The following is a 19,773-nucleotide window of genomic DNA, read 5'->3' on the forward strand; positions in this document are numbered from 1 at the left end:
GAGACTGAGATGATGTCCATGGGGTGGTTGCAATATAGACTAGTACTTCTAGAGAACATTCAGAGCATACTCATATAAGGGGATGAATGACCTATTCAGTACCAACCTTTAGTGACCTATTACATCTCAACCTTCCCATATATGGAGATCCCCATATATGGAGACAACCGACCTACCCAAGTCTGACATCATAGACTTCTATATATGGAGATAACTAACATAGCTAGCTCTGACATCAGAGAACCCCTCCTGGAGCCCCATATACAGTATGGAGACAACCAAAACATCCAAGACTGACATCATATAGACCCTATCTTTGGGCATAACTACATCTCTTGCTCCATATACGGAAATGACTGACATCACCATAATGACACTAGCACTGCGGCCAAACGTATCCTAGGCTGAGCTCAGTGCCATCAGCGTACTCAAGCGACCTTAACTAGACCCTCCGGAAAAACGCCATTAACCTGTGAAACTAAGTGAGAATAGGACGCCTTTGAACGAAGATCCATTTCAACTCAACTACTCAATACTGCCTGCCGGTTACTCGAGCTCCCACACAAGACGTTAATTCAACTTCTTGCAAATACCCTCTACGACGATACCGCCCTGTACAGCCTGGGCATTCTGCTACCAGCATTCCTAAACACTAGAACTAATAACTAAATACTTTAGTTCTCCCTAACAGCAGGTGTCACAGGTGTTATAAACTTTGAGCAGCAGTCCCCTTGCTCACTGTGAATGCTCCCTGGTTGTACATGAAGCGTTCCATAGTGTAGGACAGCCTTTATTAGTTTCACTTAAGCCCATTTCTGTGTCAATGATATACTGCAGGAACGTCGCATGTCCCAGTTTCAGAGAGGGGATTTTGTTGTTAGAGTATTTACAGCTGACAGGTGACATTGTCACTCAGGTGTGGCAAATGTTTCATGAAGGATAACAAGACTGTCAACTGCTAAAAAATTGCTTTTACACTGGGGGGACGACATACTGTAGCAGGTGCTCAGGTTATTCTGATAACAACAATAAAAAGCTATTAAATTACTGAGAGGCTCATACTTGGATGTCAATAACTTCATTAAACCTGTAAAGAGACACAGTTGTCTATATACTATACGGTATATATAACTCTCTCTCTCTCTGGAGAGAGATAGAGAGATAGAGATAGAGAGAGATAAGAGAGAGTTGGCAAGAGAAAGAAAGAGCATCTGACCAACCCAACACAATTGTTGCTTTTGTCCCATCATAAAGCACCAAAGTCTGACGTAATTTACGTATCCTGGTTTCAGCACACCCCAACCCCCTCTTGTGTGTTGGCTAATGGCTAGTGAGGCGCGTCCTAGCGAGACCTGACAAAATGGGTTTCATTGCATGCATACTGGTTGCGCGCATACTGGTTCTTATCAGTATGACGTCGTCTGTTAAAGGGGTCTATAAGAACTGTGTTGCAAAAATAAACAAATGAGCCCGGTGGTTTGACTTATATGGATATGAAGCATCAACGGTGAGAAAACGGCAATGTTACCGCCCCCGAATTAATAAAGGTTTTGCCAGAAACAGACTGTATCAATTAAGTATGAGTGAATTAAGACATTTCTAACTTTGTGTGACCATGCTTTTGTGTGCAGGTTATTATCATGTGTGTACTGTAGGTATTGTAAAGTGTGCGTGCGTGCGTGCGTGCGTGCGCTGTATGTCGGGCTGTATGTCAGATGAAGATAGATATGATATGATATGATAGATGAAGCAAGGCAGGCAGGTGAGCACGACCCCTCACTCACGCCCTTTGACCCCTGCCCTCTGGCTCAGACGCTGTGACCTCGGCATGATCTACAGTGTGTTTGCTTGGCCTCTTGCCATCAGGCTGACAGCAGCATCCTCACTCCTGGAGGGGTGGGGTTGGTGATGGAGGGGCAGTAAGATCAGTGTGTTGGGGAGGGGTCACGACAGGCCAAGCCCCCATCAAGTGGAACGTCATCATAAAGGAACAGTGGTTCTAAATGTCGGGTCCAGGGACCACCAGCGGTCCGAATGGACCCGTAACGGGTCTGTAACTCAGAGACCGTGAGAGTATGTTAACGTTTGAAGAAAGACTAAACAATGACAAGGTGGAAGGGAGGGAAATCATGCTGACACAGTTCTGAATCTGGAAAGAGTCAAAGACACAAACTTGGATTCCAAACATTTGAAACACGCGCTGGATGTCTGTTAAACGAGCTAACGGAGAGGCAAACCTATATATACACTTATCTTTCCCTGACTTTGTCTGCGGATGAAAAGACAAACAGGCTGAGAAAATGATCAGATGAGCATCTGTTGGATACGGTAACTGTCGCCAGCCTAAGGAGACAACTTTTAAAACGCATTTTTCAGTCTCATCTCCATTACTGTCAGCTTTGTAGAGGCACTTAGAGGCGGCTTCTTCTATAAGAGATGCATACATAAGTACAAATAAAAGTATATGCAAATGCAAGATTCTACTTTCCAGTCTTTAAACAAGCCCCTCGTGTTTAGTTTCACTTTCAGTGAATATGCTCTCTCTTATTCCCCCAGCTAAGTGCTTGACACCAGCAATTTGTACAAACAACGAGTTCTCAAGAGCAATATGGAGTAAGAGAGAAAAGTTTCCCTAAAAAATGCAATATAATGTATAGAATGTTACGTTACATATTGTGTACATATGTACATATTCATTTATATACTGTATAGATTATCACCCAGGCATTCGTCATTGTCCGAGGTAATCCAACTGGGGCTGGGGTATCAGATCTACTGCAGCCATGTCCGAGATTGGATAATGAAAGCAACTGATGAATGCTGCGTGATACAATAATTTGCATATCACATACTGTACTTACTCACTCTTCGCCCCCCCTATGAGGCATAAGGCATCGATAATGTTTCTCCACCTATCGTGGTCTTTGGCAACCAGTTGTGCCTTTAACCAGTGGTGGAAAAAGTACTCAAATGTTTTACTTAAGTAAAAGTATCAATGCTGCAATGTCGAAGTACTCTGTTTCAGGTAAAAGTCCGGAATACAAAATTTACTTGAGTAAAAGTACAAAAGTATTAAGTATCAAAATGTACTTAAAGTACCAAAAGTAAAAGTACTAAAATGTTTGAAAATAGCAGATCTACAAGCTCACAACGCGTCGCGATGCGACGCGTTGTGAGCTTGTAGATCGGCTATTTTCAAATAGCCTAGGTATGAAATAGGGCTAAAGTGGTAAATGTGGATTATATAATGTAAAAATGTATATCTGCAAAGTGACTAGTACCTAAAGTTTTCAAATAATTGTAGTGGAGTCAAAGTACAATATTTGCCTCTGAGATGTAGTGGAGTAGAAGTAAAAGTACAGACAATTGGAAATACTCCAGTAAAGTAAAAGCACCTCAAAATTGTACTTAATTGTACAATACTTGAATAAATGTACTTTGTTACTTTACACCACTGCCTTTAACCGACGAGAGACCCATCTCCAGCAGCTCAGCCTCTGTAGTTCTGTGCCAGGTGGTCTTAGGTCGGCCTCGTTTCCTTTCCCCCGGTGGTGTCCATCTGAGGGCCACTTTAGGGATCCGCTCTGGGGGCATTCGGAGTACTACGTGTCCAAGCCATCTTAGGCGACGGTGTTTAAGTTCTGTGACATGTCTCGGCAGCCAGTCTTCGTGTGCAGTTCCTTGTTTGTGATATTTTATTGGGCCAGAATACACGGCAGATCGTCCTCAGGCAGCCATTGTGGAAAGAGCTGACTTTACTCATGTCACACTCTACCAGGGTGTTATTTCAGCGGTTCTTGGTTTTGAGGCTGTAGGTGTTCTTCCTGATGTTGTGGAGTCTTGTGTAGGTGCTGCGTGCTTGTCCAAGTCTACGCCGGATATCTTTTTGTGCAGCATTGTCCTGGCTTATCAGTCTTACACAAAGTCGTCAACGATTTCAAACGAAGCCTCTACTGTACCAATCACATACTGTACCAATAGCCTTATTCTAATAGATAACGACAAAATAGCTTTTTACTTTGGCTATTGAAAAATAGCAGATCTACAAGCTCATAGCGCGGCACAGAGTGCCGCACTATGAGCTTGTATATCTGCTATTTTTGATTTTTTTTTAAAAATGTGTGCAAATCTTGGAATACATTATATTTTTATGCCCTATTTTGGGCATGTCATTTATAGGAGACATTTTTCTAAAATGTGCAACGAATTCAGGAATTTTCATACAATCTAGATCTACAACGACACAACATGTCACATTTTGATTAACATTGCTGCCAGAGAAACGGGTGGGGAATGTAATGGGATTTCTTGACAGTGTGGGGAGGGAGTTGGCTGAGAACACAGAAGGAGGGTGCTGCCGGTGGGCCTCACCCTTGTTGGTATAACAGGCAGCCATATGTCAACCGGTTGAAGGTTGTTAGCTGTTTATTGCTCTGTGTTTTGGTTCCTTTGCACCTATCTCCTCTGCTGTGAGTTCTACCCAACCATCCACAGCAACCATGTTATGTTACATATTTCCATTGTGGTATGTGTGTGTGTGATTATATATATATATACACACACACACACGCACACGCACACAAATGTGCACTGTATGTGTGTGCTTGTGAGAGACAGAATGAGTGTGCCCTCTACCCCTCTCTCTCCAATTGTTTCTCCCTCTCTCTCTCTCTTACTTTTTCTCCCTTCTCTCTCTCTCTCTCCCTCACCATTTATCCCTTCTCTCTCTCTCTCTTGCTCATATTCCCCGTCGTCTGGCTGGAGTCCTTTTTATATCCCCCTGAGCTGCTCTGTCACCCATGTCGCCAGGGGACAAGGAGAACGTGGCGTTTCCCCCGGATCAAAAATTTACGAGCAATTAAAAGGCGCACGACGCCAGGCATCCATCAGCGCTGCGTGCTGCTGCCAGGCCGGGGCTGGAGGGGGGCCGCCGCACTAAACCACACGCTATATACTTTTATATCTGTTTTCCCTCCAAAGAGGGAAGGTTATGGCAAAATTATGTTTTACGGTTTCCACTGTGATGTAGACATCGTTTCATGAAACAGGAGCTCGTTCTTGGAGGTCAATGCTCAAAACACCAGGCAGAGAGAGAGGGGGGGGGAGAGAGAGAGAGAGAGAGAGCGACAGAGGAAGACAACAAGAGAGAGTCTTCAGAGAATGCTCTCCAAGTGTCAGTACATTTGTAAAAAAAAAATTGGTATGTTTCCGCCCGTGCATTTTTATCCTTGACGTTTTTTTCCCTACTTAGCAAACTAAAGCCACGCCACAAAGTGTGCAGCAAATCTGTCTGCTCCTAAGGTCTATTATTTACTGCGGGGAGAGTGACCTAATTACCCTGTTGTTTATTAGCGCACACTCGCTCTGATTTATCTTCTTATGCTGATGTAATTTCACCACTCTGTGTTCCTCCTCAGTAATGGCAGCAACACACTCCGTCGTACACGGTTTTGTAAGTATACAGTTGCATTTGAACACCCGCACACACACACGCACACACACACACACACACACACACATACAGTACATGCTCAGGCGCACACACACACACGCACGCACATGCACAATGATCCATTGCGACACACCTAATACACCAAAAAGCACGCAGAGCCTCATACATCAACAGAGTCACTCTTTCAGTTCTTCTGCTTTGCCTGCGACAGGCCGAGACTCATTTGCATCCTTAATTGTGTTGTAATGTACTTTTAATTTGAAAACGGAGGCAATTAATTACTTTGATATGGAACAAAATGCTGCAAATGTAAACATTCTAATAGTTCTCCGCGAGCAGAGTATCATTTTTCAAAAGAGGGATTGAATCTTATCTCATTTTTTAACGCCAAGGCAGTTTTTTCTTCTTCTTTTTTTTTTAAAGATACCATTTCTCCACTCACGCATTCTCCTTGATATTCACTTTGTCTTTGTGGAGAGGGCAGCGTTTCTTTGATCTTTCTCCCCGCTGTTATTTTCCATCTAAGTCTTCCGCGGTATAATTACGGTAGCCTCACCTATGCTATCACAAGGGATTAACTGAAATGGAGCCTGTTTGGACCTTGTGCCTATAGTTTGTGGACCAGGATTCCTCCTATAGGTCGCTCTGACGGCACACCCTCCTCCTTTTCTAGGTCACTGACAGACTTCAAGTGATGATGGGAAACAGAGAGGATGTTTTTTTCTCCTCCCGTCAGCCCTGTGATAGGTGTCAGGTGTTCAAAGAGGAGAGGAGAGGAGAGGAGAGGAAACTAAAGGAAAGGAAAGGAAAGGAAAGGAAAGGAAAGGAAAGGAAAGGAAAGGAAAGGAAAGAAGATGACAGTAGGAGACAAGAGGAGAGGAGAGGAGAGGAGAGGAGAGGAGAGGAGAGGAGAGGAGAGGAGAGGAGAGGAGAGGGCTGTGTGGGCCTCAGCAGAGCTTCATTTGTATGAGCCCGGGCAAAACTGACACTTTCACTCCCTCAACCTGATAAACTCTCCACAGAGACGAGCAGGATGGATGCGTGTTATTTTTCCCTCTTTTTCGCCCATCTCCATCACCCCTTCTGTCTCTCTCTCGCACACACACTTTTTCTGCCTCCTTATATCTCTATTTCTCTCTTCTATCACCCCCCTCTCCCTCTTTAGCTCTACCATCCACCCAAACACCCCCCCTGCCCCCCAAACCCGCACACACACACACCTCTCACACCCTCTGTTTCTCCTGAGGTAGAGAAGAGAAGTGGGGGGAGGACGGGGGGGGCACGCTGACATCACAGCCGGGCCTAGCAACAGCCTATAAATTATGAGTGACAAGTCTTTGGACCAATAAAAGTGCGGCCGTATTTCATGCACAGTAAATCTGATTGCAGATTGCTCTGGCGTGTGGCGGCTGACATGTTTATTGTCGCCGTGGCGATGGGAGCTGGGTGGGGTGGCGGGGGGGGGTCTCGCTCCCACACAACATCAGCGTTTCTAAAGCTCCCCCCCCCCGTCCGTCCGTATGGAGGTCAAGCAGATGGAACTCTGGGATACAAGCGACCCCCAGCGAACCCCACCCCACCCCACCACATCATCCATCCATCCACAACACACCGACTCACCCTCCACCTTTATGGCGGACATGTTTCCATCAACTTGTGAAAAGCCGTGCGGTCGCTCCTTTCACTGCAGCCATCTGTCCCCCCCCCCTCAGCCACCCCTATACCCCCCCTACCAGCATTGCCAGATTCTGTGACAGAAACAAGCAACCAGGTCCAGGAAAACCAGCCCAAAAGAAGCGACTATGGGCCACATGAGCACTTTAACATACACATCAGCTATTTGAAAATAGCCGATCTACAAGCTCACAACGCGTCGCGTTGTGAGCTTGTAGATCGGCTATTTTCAAATAAAATCTTGCAGGGAAATTATAATAAGCAGATCTGGCAACCCTGCCCCCTACCCCGCCCCATGGAGCCTTTGGACACCTTGTAAGATAAACTGCAACCTACCGAAATAACACACAACACACATGGGACCATACTGCAGCACAGCAGCCCTACAATTATCCTTTGTTTAAGTACTCAGATATTTTACTAAAGCAAAAGGCGTGTATTCCAAAAAGATTACTAGTTAGTAAAAGCACAAAATTGTTCCAAATTTGTCAACCTCAAAAACATCAGATCTCAAACCACACAACGCATTGCATCGGATATTTTCGAATAGCCGAAGAGTAAAATATGGCTACATTTTGAAGAAAAGTGGTTGCATTTCGTAGTCATCGTCTAAATCTGCAAAGTAACTACTAGCAACTAAAGTTGTCAGATAATTGTAGTAAAGTAAAAAGGACATTTGCCTATGAGACGAAGTGGACCAGAAGTAATAAAGTATTACAAAATTGACATACGAAGTAAAAGTACCTCAACATTGAACTTAACTATATGTTTGAACTAAACATATTTTTTTTCTATTGATTAGTCACCCCATGGAGACTTGAATTCATGGATATTTTTTTGTTTTTGTCGCATTCTAAGCCAATAATTTGATGGTCCGCTGGTAGGGTTGGTAGGCAGCGGTTCCGGTAGGAGAGACAAAGGAGACTCTTTGTGTCTCCTACAGGAACCACTGCCGGTCATCAAACTATTGGCTTAGGAATGTGACAAAAACAAAAAAATATCCATGAATTCAAGTCTCCATGGGGTGACTAATCGATAGGAAAAAAAGGCATTTTGGGGGTGAACTATCCCTTTAAGTACAGTACTGCAGTACATGTCCTTTCCCGCCGCACTGCTTCCTTGTTTCCTTCCTACCTTCCCTCCCTCCCCCGCCTGACTCCCTTCCTCGGGGCCGCCAGCCTCCTGTGACCTAAGCATAGCCCGCCTTATAGGCTTCAATTTTCTCAAACATGGATCTCCTCATTAGAGTTATCATATCTCATCTTTAATGCATTGTAACAATCTCATTGAGTGTAAATGACCCCGCGCTCAATGCGCTGTCTGCTCCGCCAGTCCTTAGCCATGCAATAAACTATTCCTCATAATTAGCCCATTAAAGCCGGGAAGGCGTCCGTGTCGTTTTTAGATTTTAGCGTTGGCTATTTAAAACATAGCAGATCTACAAGCTGATCTACAATTTTTGCGTTGGCATTAGCTCTATTCAAAGAAATTGCAGATCTACAAGCTCAGAAAAATGTCCAGAAACTAGCAGATGTACAAGCTCACAGCGTGGCACGAAGTGACGCGCTGTGAGCTTGTATATCTGCTAGTTTTTGGATTGTTTTTGAAAAATCTTGAAAAGTGTGAGAACTACTGATTTTAGAAGGCGTTAGTACTAGGATCGGACCGTGGCTTGGCGGCCCGGGCACCTAGGCTGTGAAGTAGCCTGACAGTGCATCGTGGGTTCGAGTCCCGTTCCCGACGATCTGTGCTGCGTGTCTCTCCCCATCTCTCTCTCCCTGTTTCCTGTCCATCTCCACTATACACTATAAATAAAAGGCAGAAAAGCCAACAAAAATATCTTAAAAACTGAAAAGCATCCGTGTCTTTTTAGATCTTAGCGTTGGCTATTCAAAAAATAGCAGATCTACAAGCTCAGAGCGCGTCACTTCGTGCCGCGCTGCAAGCTTGTACATCTGCTATTTTCCCTGTGAGAACTATGGATTTTTAGAAGGCATTTTGAAGAATGGGCCTCAGCCAGGTCTTAATGGGTTAGAGAGCCGCCCGCCCGCCCGGCCGGCCGCCGCGGTGTGATCACCGTGTCGCCGGTCCCTTCACCACGGCGTCCAAATGGATGGATCTCAACAGACAGACAGGCCTGCCGCTGTGATCGGCATCATTATATTCTAATTAATCCTTTTCTTCTCTCACAGTAACACACTACTAGATTATAATGTGGTTTAAAGATGTACTGTATCACACACTGTGAGAGAGAGAGAGAGAGAGAGAGAGAGAGAGAGAGAGAGAGAGAGAAAGAGACAGAGAGACAGAGAGACAGAGAGAAAGAGAGTGAAGAGAGTGAAGAGAGTGAAGAGACACACACAGAGAGAAAGACAGACAGACAGACAGACAGACAGACAGACAGACAGACAGACAGACAGACAGACAGACAGACAGACAGACAGACAGACAGACAGGCAGGCAGGCAGGCAGGCAGGCAGGCAGGCAGACAGACAGACAGACAGACAGACAGACAGACAGACAGACAGACAGACAGACAATCAACGAAAGAGAATGAGCGGGACAGCCAGAGACTAGGCCAGAGTCAGACACAGAGAGAGGGAGAGAGAGAGAGAGAGAGAGAGAGAGAGAGAGAGAGAGAGAGAGAGAGAGAGAGAGAGAGAGAGAGAGAGAGAGAGAGAGACACACACACACACACAGAGCAGAGGAGAAAAAAGCATTACAACGGTATGACTGATTACAGCGATGTCATCGCCCGCTTGACATTGTAAAGGACCAGTAAAAGCATTGTAAAAAAGCTGTTATACGATGTCTGTACTTAACATATCCCTCTCCCTCACATTCAGCCCTGCATGTGCATTAAAAAGAGGATAGGTTCCATCTTCAGCTCAGCCCTTCTGTGTGTAAATCAGCACAGGTAGAGGGAGACCCGGCAGCAGGCACAGTGCCGCGCCGGCCGCTGTGTGATAATAACATTAAAGGATTACAATGACACTTGTGCCCGGACAAGATCACTTGTCTCAACCGTCATAAAAGAGATTGCCGACCGTCTTTGTGGCTGAGGCGGCGGCTCTTGCGTGTGTGCGGATATATATCCACACAGAAAAATAAAAGGTGCCAACTTCAAACTGGTTCTTCATGATGCTATAGAAGAACCATTTTTGGTTCCACACAACAGAGTGCAGTAGGACAAGTAACTGGTATAATATTGAGTTATTTGCATATTCCTAGGGAAAGCATGACTTGTTTTCATTCATTATTATTGACCACCAGCCTGTAACAAGCTGCAAACCTTTAGCTTAACATAACATGAACACCAGTTGATGTTCTATAAAGGCCATGGGTGGCCATGGCATATTATATTGACTATTGTTAAAGCTGGCATATACATGATCTGATGGGGAAATAATACGATCTTGCTTGGTCTAGCATAATACCATTACCATAGCTTTTACAGTCAGTCTAAATGGAATAATGAGCATTGGTGATTACTTGGCCCATATGTGGAATGGAACAATGCTGACTCATTGGTTTCATACGGAGTGCTCCTTTGAAATGTATGGAAGTGAGTGTTGTAGTGACTATGAGGCCTACAGTATGTGGGATTTAATGTTGTTGTTATACTGTTGTTTTCTAAAGGACATAAGCACCAACATCAGATATTGTTAGGGTCTGAAGCACTGTCCGTGACTAGGCTGAGGCTGCGGCTGTGCGTGTGTGTGTGTGTGTGTGCGTGTGTGTGCATGCGCGTGTGTGTGTGTGTGCGTATGTACATACGTACGTACCTACCAGTGGTGTAAAGTAACTAAGTACATTTACTCAAGTACTGTACTTTTGAGGTAACGTTACTTTACTGGAGTATTTCCAGTTTTCAGCACTTTTACATCTACTCCACTACATCTCAGAGGCAAATATTAATTAATTACAGAACATGCATTAACCACTTCAGCCCTATATACATTTCGGCCATTTGAAAATAGCTCTACAAGCTCACAATGCGTTGCCATGCGACGCATTGTGAGCTTGTAGATCTGCTATTTTCATTTGAAAAGTCAATTTTTTTCCCCCGGACTTTTACTTGTAACAGAGTATTTCTACATTGCAGTATTGATACATTTACCGAAGTAAAAAAAAATTGAATACTTTTTCCACCACTGGCGTGTGCACATGTGCGTATGTGTGGGTAGGGTGGTCTGGGTGGGTGTATGACTCCCGGGCCTGAATGGTTTGTCCCAGTCCAGCCCGGCTCTTGGCCCACTGTATGCTCTCTTGCTTTCAAAAGACTTACTATACTGTGCCAGAGAGATGGTCTGAGGACGCAGTCGTGTTGGTGATCAGCCCACTCATTTCTAAAATAGAGGAGCAAGTTAGGATGTTGACCAACAAAGGCCCCCCGCAGCACACACGCTGGTCAGCAGTGGTGTAAAGTAACTAAGTACATTTACTCAAGTACTGTACTTAAGTACACTTTTGAGGATTTTTTACTTTACTGGAGTATTTCCCATTTTCAATGCTTTCTACTCCACTACATCTCAGAGGAAAATATTTTACTTTTACTCCACAACAATTATTTGAAAGTTACTAGTTACTTTGCAGATATAAATGATTATATTATTAAACATACATTAACCACTTCAGCCCTATTTTATAGATAGGCTATTTGAAAATAGCTGATCTACAAGCTCACAATGCGTCGCGATGCGATGCATTGTGAGCTTCTAGATCAGCTATTTACAAACATTTAGTACTTTTACTTTTGATACTTTAAGTACATTTTTATACCAATACTTTTAAAAGTAAAATTTTAATTCCGGACTTATACTTGTAACAGAGTACTTCTACATTGCAGTATTGATACTTTTACTTAAGTAAAACATTTGAGTACTTTTTCCACCACTGCTGGTCCGTACACCAACACGGATGAAGCTCTCGGCCCAGTGGAACAGTGTCCATTGGTGTTTGGATCACTGGTAGAAAAAATGAAAAATTCTCCAAAACAACACTTATCGTTGGAGATTGATTAGGAGTGGCAGTGGTCAGAGAGAGAAGGATGAGGCTGGCAGGGCACTGCGCCAGGCACCCGTACACATAGTGGCAAGCAAACTGACAGTATGGGAGCCAACCCAGGGCAAAGCCAGGATGGGCAAGAAGCGCACCACCTACGTAGATGGACTGCGGAGTGAAATCTTAGCTCACAACACTGTAGAGATCAAGACCCTGATGCTAGATACAGCAGGAGAGTGTGGAGGGCAAGGAGTTGGTGTTGGCTAGACCGCACTCTCGCATGGCATGGACTGTCATTCAATGGCAAGTGCGGTGTAGAACAGTGGCGGTGAGGATATTGCAAGTAGGCTCCCAAATAATTGATCCCAAATAACACTACGATTTTATTGATAATATAACAAAAAAGAAAAGAAAAAAAGGCAACTTTTTTTTCTTTAAAACCTTGAAAATGTATTTTCATTGTGCTACTGATAAATAGGAACTTATAATACGTTAGTTCCACTGATACAACCCGGAACCTCGGTGGTGCAGTGGTAAAGTACCTGCCCACCGCCACGGAGTCTAGGGGTTCGAATCCAGCTCGGTGCATCCGGCTTTGTCAATCGTCTACTCTATGAGAACACAATTGGCCCGTGTTCGGGGAGGGTGATATTTGTCACTGCACGTGCGTATACTCCTACGGGCTGGGGGAGGCACCTGTCAGCGGGGAGTGTTGGGCGGGACGAGTAGGTGCTACGTCCTCCCGGTGAAGGCTCCTCACTGGCAGGTGAGTCAGTAGGGTACAACAGCATGTGACAACAACACAGAAGTGCGTGGGGAGGAATTAATTGCCATAATGACTACACTTGGGAGAAAAAGAGAAATAATAACAAGTAATTAAACATGCTCTGAAAATGCCCACCAATCCGACCACTTAACACATTTTTCAAGTGGGCCCTTGTCCAGAAAAGGTTGGGAGTCGTTGTTGTAGAAACCAACTAGTTTCCAAGGATCCTTATTCACACACACACACACACACACACACACACACACACACACACACACACACACACACACACACAGCGGAGGTTTGCGTCTCAGTCACGCCCACCCCATTTTGATTGGGTAATGCGCAGCACGCTTCCACGCTCCAGCTCAAGGGTCTGCCCCCTAGGAGCGCCATTATCCGGATGTTTTTTTAGACCATGCCAACATATTTTCATGCAAATCAAATATGCAAGTCTTGAGAGATTACTACCGCCTATAACATGAGCTCATTACTTTTGGCTTCCCATGGATTTGGTTTGCCTTCCAAATATTTGGAATATTTGATTTCATTTACAGCATTTGATATCATTATTATTATTAACTAGAAAGTTGTGTAGAATTTTGCATTTTGTATTCGTTATGAGACGAGTGCTTTTCACATTCGGTACTCTAAGTACATTTTGATGCCGATACTGTTGTGTACTTTTACTCAAGTAAAATGTTAAATACAGGACTTTTACTCATAACAGAGTAGCCTATTTCCACATTGTGGCATTGCTACTTGTTAAGTATATACAAATCTGAGGGCTTCTTCCACCCCCTGGCATCATCAGTACTGTATGTGGTGAAACCTGTGGGTCTTGCAGTATAGCCTATACTCTGCGGTATGCAGTACCTGTGGTGAACGTGGTATCCTGCTCCGTTGATGCTCCATCCAGGCTCGTGGGGGTCAGGGATTTTGGCCGTCTTTGCGATCAGATGCTGCACCTCTCTCCATGTCAGCTCAGGACTGGGGGGAGGAAGGATAAGAAGACATGAAACAGAATATCATCAAACACATCCTTTCCTCAACCTGCGCCTGCGCTCACATAGCAACCATATAAACCACAGGGGGAGGAGGAGACTTCAACTCTACATGATACTCTGGCTCAGAGACACTATCAGAGACCTGGAGAGAGACTAACACACAGGCTGGAGGAATGTGTTAACCCATTAAGACCTGAGGCCGATTAAAAAATTTTTTTTTAAATCCGTAAATAGTTTTTTGGAAAAAAAAAAAAATATATATATATCCCCCCAGAAGCAAAGATTTGAGTTACAAATGTAAAAAAGATATATTCAAAATATTTGCACAAATTTCATGATTTAAAACAAATAGCAGATCTACAAGCTCATAGCGTGGCACTCGGTGCTGCGCTATGAGCTTGTAGATCTGCTATTTTTGAATAGCCAAGGAAATCTAAAATGACACTGATATGCGTTCCCGGTCTTAATGGGTTGTCATTTAATGCCTTAACCCAATAAAAACGGTAAAGCATTTTGTGACATTTTAGATGTTAGCGTCGTTGGCTATTCAAAAATAGCAGATCTACAGCTTGTACATCTTCTATTTTGGAACATTTTAGAAACATTTTGAAAGCGTTTGAAGAGCTTTGCACAAATCACAAATCTTCTTTGCACACATCACAAAACACAAATCTTCTCTTCTGGGGCAGGGGGGTCCCTGGCACAAACCATTTTCAGATGTGGGGGTCTGTGGCCAAATATAGAATGACGCGTGTGATCAACATTAGTACACAAAGCTTATGTTAGCACATTAGCACATCATTGGTGCTTCGTTCACAAATTGCTCACCCAGTAACTTATTGCTATATCCATGCTGTAGCTACATATTGCATGGGGGGAAGCCACGTGCGTCTAGTTTTTTTCCAAACATTAATCCTTGCTAAATCTACCAATCAAATGTCCATAATACACCTGTAAGGATGACTACTTGAGCAATGCCTTGAAGCGCAACAAAAACAAACAGACTTTATAACGTATGAAGTGCATAGCATTTAGTGTTGGAGACATAATGTCTTTATTGATCTCAGAGAGGCCAGACCTCATTGTACACCTTTAATTACCTTTGTTCTATCTGTATGAAGCAGAAATACCCTTCTCAGCTCAGCATGCTGTTGAGGAAGAACAGTCCGAGCATCCCTCATCAAAGAGGGTAAAAATGGTGCTTCTGAATGGGTGGCCAAGCCGTTTTCATATGTTCCATTCAAGTCATTTTCTTAGCAAGCAATAATGAGTGGATAAAGGAGAAAAACCCAATTTCCTTTATGCTTTTTATATCCTGAAAAAGCTCTCGTTGACGACCCTTTGGTCTTTTGTTATAGAAAACTGAGCTAATATCCTCCAGCTCTCGGCGCAGTTTAAAGGTCTTAATTGGATTCCATTAGTATATTGCTTGACATGACACTTGAGTCTGCTGTATTAGAATTTCCCCCGCCTGGGATTAAAAAAGAAGACTTTTTCTGCGTTCAACTCTCTCGGCTCTTTTGTATAAGTCTCAAATATTCTTTGTTCGTTTTTTTTTTCCTGCCTTCTTTTCAGTGACACCATTATTAGGCCCTATGCTTGACTTAAACAGATAATTTTATGTCTGGAGGACCTACGGTAAAAGGTATGGCAACATGTCATCACCGCAAAACCCAATTTATACACGGACTGCCCGAGCCACTACATTTGTGTTTGCCTTATTAACCCATTAAGACATGAGGCCGATTCTACTCCAGGCTAAAAGGCAAAAAGGAAGGCAAAAAGGAAACAAGGAGAGGAGCTTTCATTAGAAGTATGCAACCACAAGCCTGGCAATCAGTGAGTACACAGCTTCATACTCCATGATAGGAATAATACGGCTAATAATAGACAGAGAGAATGAAACAAAAGGAGAACGCACAAATAATTATTTTAAGCTTTGATTTCAAAGGGATTGTTGTGCGGAGGCTCGGCTCTGTACTTTTGAACTGTTGCTCTGTGTGTGTGTGTGTGTGTGTGTGTGTGTGTGTGTGTGTGTGTGTGTATGGGGGGGGTACAAACTAACAGAATCACACTGCTGCTGCTCATGTGTGATACAGGGCGCGCACCCGCGCACGCACACACACACACACACACACACACACACACACACACACACACACACACACACACACACACACACACACACACACACACACACGCACCATCACCCCTCTGGTGGAATCAGAGAAAGCCCCCCGGCCCCGGCTGGTTTGCATAAAGCAAACAAAATTAAATTTGCTTTGCTAAATCAAAGCTTGTATGGTATTCCAAGCCGCTCTCTCTGGGACAAATTACTTCAAACGGCCTCCTTTGTATCATAACAGAATATAAAAAATAAAAAATCAGCCCAATCAGCGGCTCTCCAAAACCCTCGACTCGGGAATTAATTATTGAACCCTGGATGCCGGGCGAGGCCTGTTCTCTCTCCTAGCAGAGCAACGACACACATCTATTTATTTTGGAAATGTCGTTTTGCTCTTGAAAACGCATTCTTGGCAGGGAACCTAGTTTTGTTTCCATCTCTCTCTCTCTCTCTCTCTCTCTCTCTCTCTCTCTCTCTCTCTCTTAATGTTTTGGCTCCACTTTGGTGAACGTCCCCTAAAGGGACAAATGAACGGCTTTAGGGTCACAGAACAAATCAAATCTCTATAAGCTCTTAGTACGAGCCTCTGCCATAATACTGGTGAAAAAATAAAAAAAAACAAATAAAACACGAACAATTGCTGTAATGGATTGCGACTGAACTGAACTGCTACATTTCACAGTTGGTCCCACATTGTGTGTTTTGGTGGTAGTGGTGGTAGTAGTAGTAGTAGGTGTTTAGGTTGTTGCATACATTTTTCTTCATCTTTGGGACCCCAATTTACACTGTAATATTACAGTTACAGACCCGTAAAGAGTCCATTTGGACCTCCTGGTGGTGCCCGGACTCCACGTTGAGAACCAGTGGTTTAGCTAACGCTGACAGAATAATGACAAAATGTACAGTAAACAAACAAAAAATCAAATAAATAAAGACAATAATGGAAAAAAGTCATATCGTTGCTGTCGGGCAGAAACCTCTTATCTCCACATTCTTACTTGTGTTTTCATATACTTGATCATACAGCGTCACATCAAAAGTAGCAGATCAAAAACGCACCGTGTTTCGAGCTTTGATATTGATTTTTTTATTTGAATCCTGAAAAGTAACTGTTTTTTCCACCCGTCAGAGACAATAAATACCTTCTCTTTCTTACTGACTCCTATTGCTCTGCTGGTCTGCAACACCATCATCGACACCATCATCCACTTCCACAACCTCCAGTGGTGGAAGAATACATATTTACTCATGTACTGCACTTTTATTTGAAAACTATATTTAATAGTTACTTTGCCGATTTAGATTATTAATGCAAAACTAAGCCCTAATTTGCCCCTTTGGCTATTCGAAAATAACATAGCGACTTGTACTGGAGATCAGCTGTTGTTTTATTTTAAAACAGTACTTTAATAAAATAGTAATTTTGATGACTTCTTTCCACCACTGTCCCCATACATCACAAACCTGCAGTCTACACTCACGCATGCGCGCGCGCACACTCTCTCACTCACGCACGCACGCACGCACGCACGCACGCACGCACGCACGCACGCACGCACGCACGCACGCACACACACACACACACACACACACACACACACACACACACACACACACACACACACACACACACACACACACACACACACACACACACACACACACACACACACACACACACACACACACACACACACACAGAGAGAGACTATAGCACACAACTGTTTACAAATCCCCAGTTAATAGGATCAGGCCTCATTGACTGGGCTGTGATGTCATCTATTAGCTGTATGATAGTCAGTGTCTCACACTGATCGATAGTAAGCCTGGCTCTGCATGCTTATATACTTCCCTTTAGTGCTGCTTATACAATGCTTACTTAAAATAAAGTAGCAGACCTACAAGCTGGACAATGGAGCTTGCAGATCTACTACTTTTGATACTTTTGGAGTTATGAGGTTTATGCCCGACAGCAACGATATATATAATACACATGACTTTATAATGGGTCATGTTTTTGTCTGTCGGGCAAAAACCTTGTAGCTCCATATCTTCAACGTTTTTCTTTCTTTTCATAAATGAATGCCCTACCTCGTCATACAAGAGTGTCACGCAAAAGTAGCGGAAATAGCCGATGTACAAGCTCACAACGCATCACGATGCGACATGTTGTGAGCTTGTAGATCTGCTATTTTCGCTAGTTTTGAAACATGTTTAAAGTGGAAGTAAAAAGTGGTTCATTCTGTCCGTAGGTTTCCCATTCCTTAAAGGACAACTTTAGTTTTTTACAACCAAGGTTCATATTTTAGCTTGTAATTAGAGTAAATAAAAGATGAGTGTTATTTTTTTTTCATGTACTGCTTTCTACAGTTTTGGCAATTTTTGCGATATTTTTTACAGTGGGCGGGGGCATTCTGTCCGGTGGCTAAATATGCCTTTTTTACACAATAAAAAAGGTCTTGTGGTCTTTGATGGCCAGATGTGAGTTATTGGGGGCTAGAAGAGCTACTGTAAATAATAATAAAGAAAACACCGGGTTATTGTGTAAAAAAATACATATTTAGCCACCGGACAGAATGCCCCCGCCCACTGTGAAAAAGATCACAAAAATTGCTAAAACTATAGAAAGCAGTACATTTAAAATTTTTAACACTCATATTTTATTTACTTTAATTACAATCTAAAACATAAACCTTGGTTGTAAAAAACTAAAGTTGTCCTTTAACAAAAGTAACAGTTTTGGGACATACAAGGTTTCCACCCGACAGTGACAATGTGCGTGTGTGTGTGTGTGTGTGTGTGTGTGTGTGTGTGTGTGTGTGTGTGTGTGTGTGTGTGTGTGTGTGTGTGTGTGTGTGTGTGTGTGTGCGCACGTGTGTGTGTGTGCGTGTGCGTGCGAGAGAGAGAGAGAGAGAGAGAGAGAGAGAGAGAGAGAGAGAGAGAGAGAGAGAGAGAGAGAGAGAGAGAGAGAATATGTGTGCTGTGCATACACTTAGAAGCATCTGTGTGTACGTGCGTGCGTGCGTGTGTGCGCTTGTGTGTGCGTGTGCGTGCGTGCGTGCGTGCGTGTGTGTGTGTGTGTGCGTGCGCGTGTGTGTAATTGGTGTATTTGTGTGTGTCAGAGTGTGTCTGTAGCTGGTATAACTGGGTTTCCAATTAAGTTGAACCACAGGCCGGATCAATGCTGGTCCTGTGTGTGCTGGAATGAGCAGCTCTGGCCCCTCAGAGCATGCCCACCAATAATTTATCACTCACACTGCACCCTGCCAGAGAGAGAGAGAGAGGGAGGGGGGGGGTCAGGGGAGAGGAGGAGAGGAGAGGAGGAGGAGGAGGAGGAGGAGGGTGCACAAGGACAAAGTGTCCAGCCCAGGGGAGAGTGAGTGTGTAAATGAGGCGCTGTGCGTGTGTGTGTGTGTGTGTGTGTGTGTGTGTGTGTGTGTGTGTGTGTGTGTGTGTGTGTGTGTGTGTGTGTGTGTGTGTGTGTGTGTGCGTGTGTGAGTGCAAGAGAGAGAGAGAGAGAGAGAGAGAGAGAGAGAGAGAAGGGGACAGAAAGATGGAGGAGTAGAGAGAAAAAGAGAGATCAAGACCCAAAGGGAAAACATTGTCAGCTGTGAATCATTTAGCAACGTGATCCTGAACATAAACAACTATAAACAACAACAATAATAATAATAATAATAGCAGGAAGCAGAAAAGGCATTTGATGAGAGAAGCACATTTCCGCCAGAAGGCACGCCCCGATAAT

General features: G+C 43.8%; 1 protein-coding gene across 1 annotated transcript in view; it reads right to left on the reverse strand.

Moving 5' to 3' along the window:
• LOC311041854 (endoprotease bli-like) overlaps positions 1-19,773 on the reverse strand; it is a gene marked incomplete at both ends in the record, with an annotated part of 263,748 nt that overhangs the window by 63,620 nt on the left and 180,355 nt on the right. Inside the window, one exon of the mRNA XM_084052339.1 lies at positions 13,773-13,886. Within this exon, the coding sequence (XP_083908465.1) occupies positions 13,773-13,886 (114 nt within the window). The remainder of the gene's footprint in view (positions 1-13,772; positions 13,887-19,773) is intronic.

The sequence above is a fragment of the Gymnoscopelus microlampas genome (genome assembly GCF_963454915.1).
Source record: "Gymnoscopelus microlampas genome assembly, chromosome: 3".
In the NCBI taxonomy this organism is placed as follows: domain Eukaryota; kingdom Metazoa; phylum Chordata; class Actinopteri; order Myctophiformes; family Myctophidae; genus Gymnoscopelus; species Gymnoscopelus microlampas.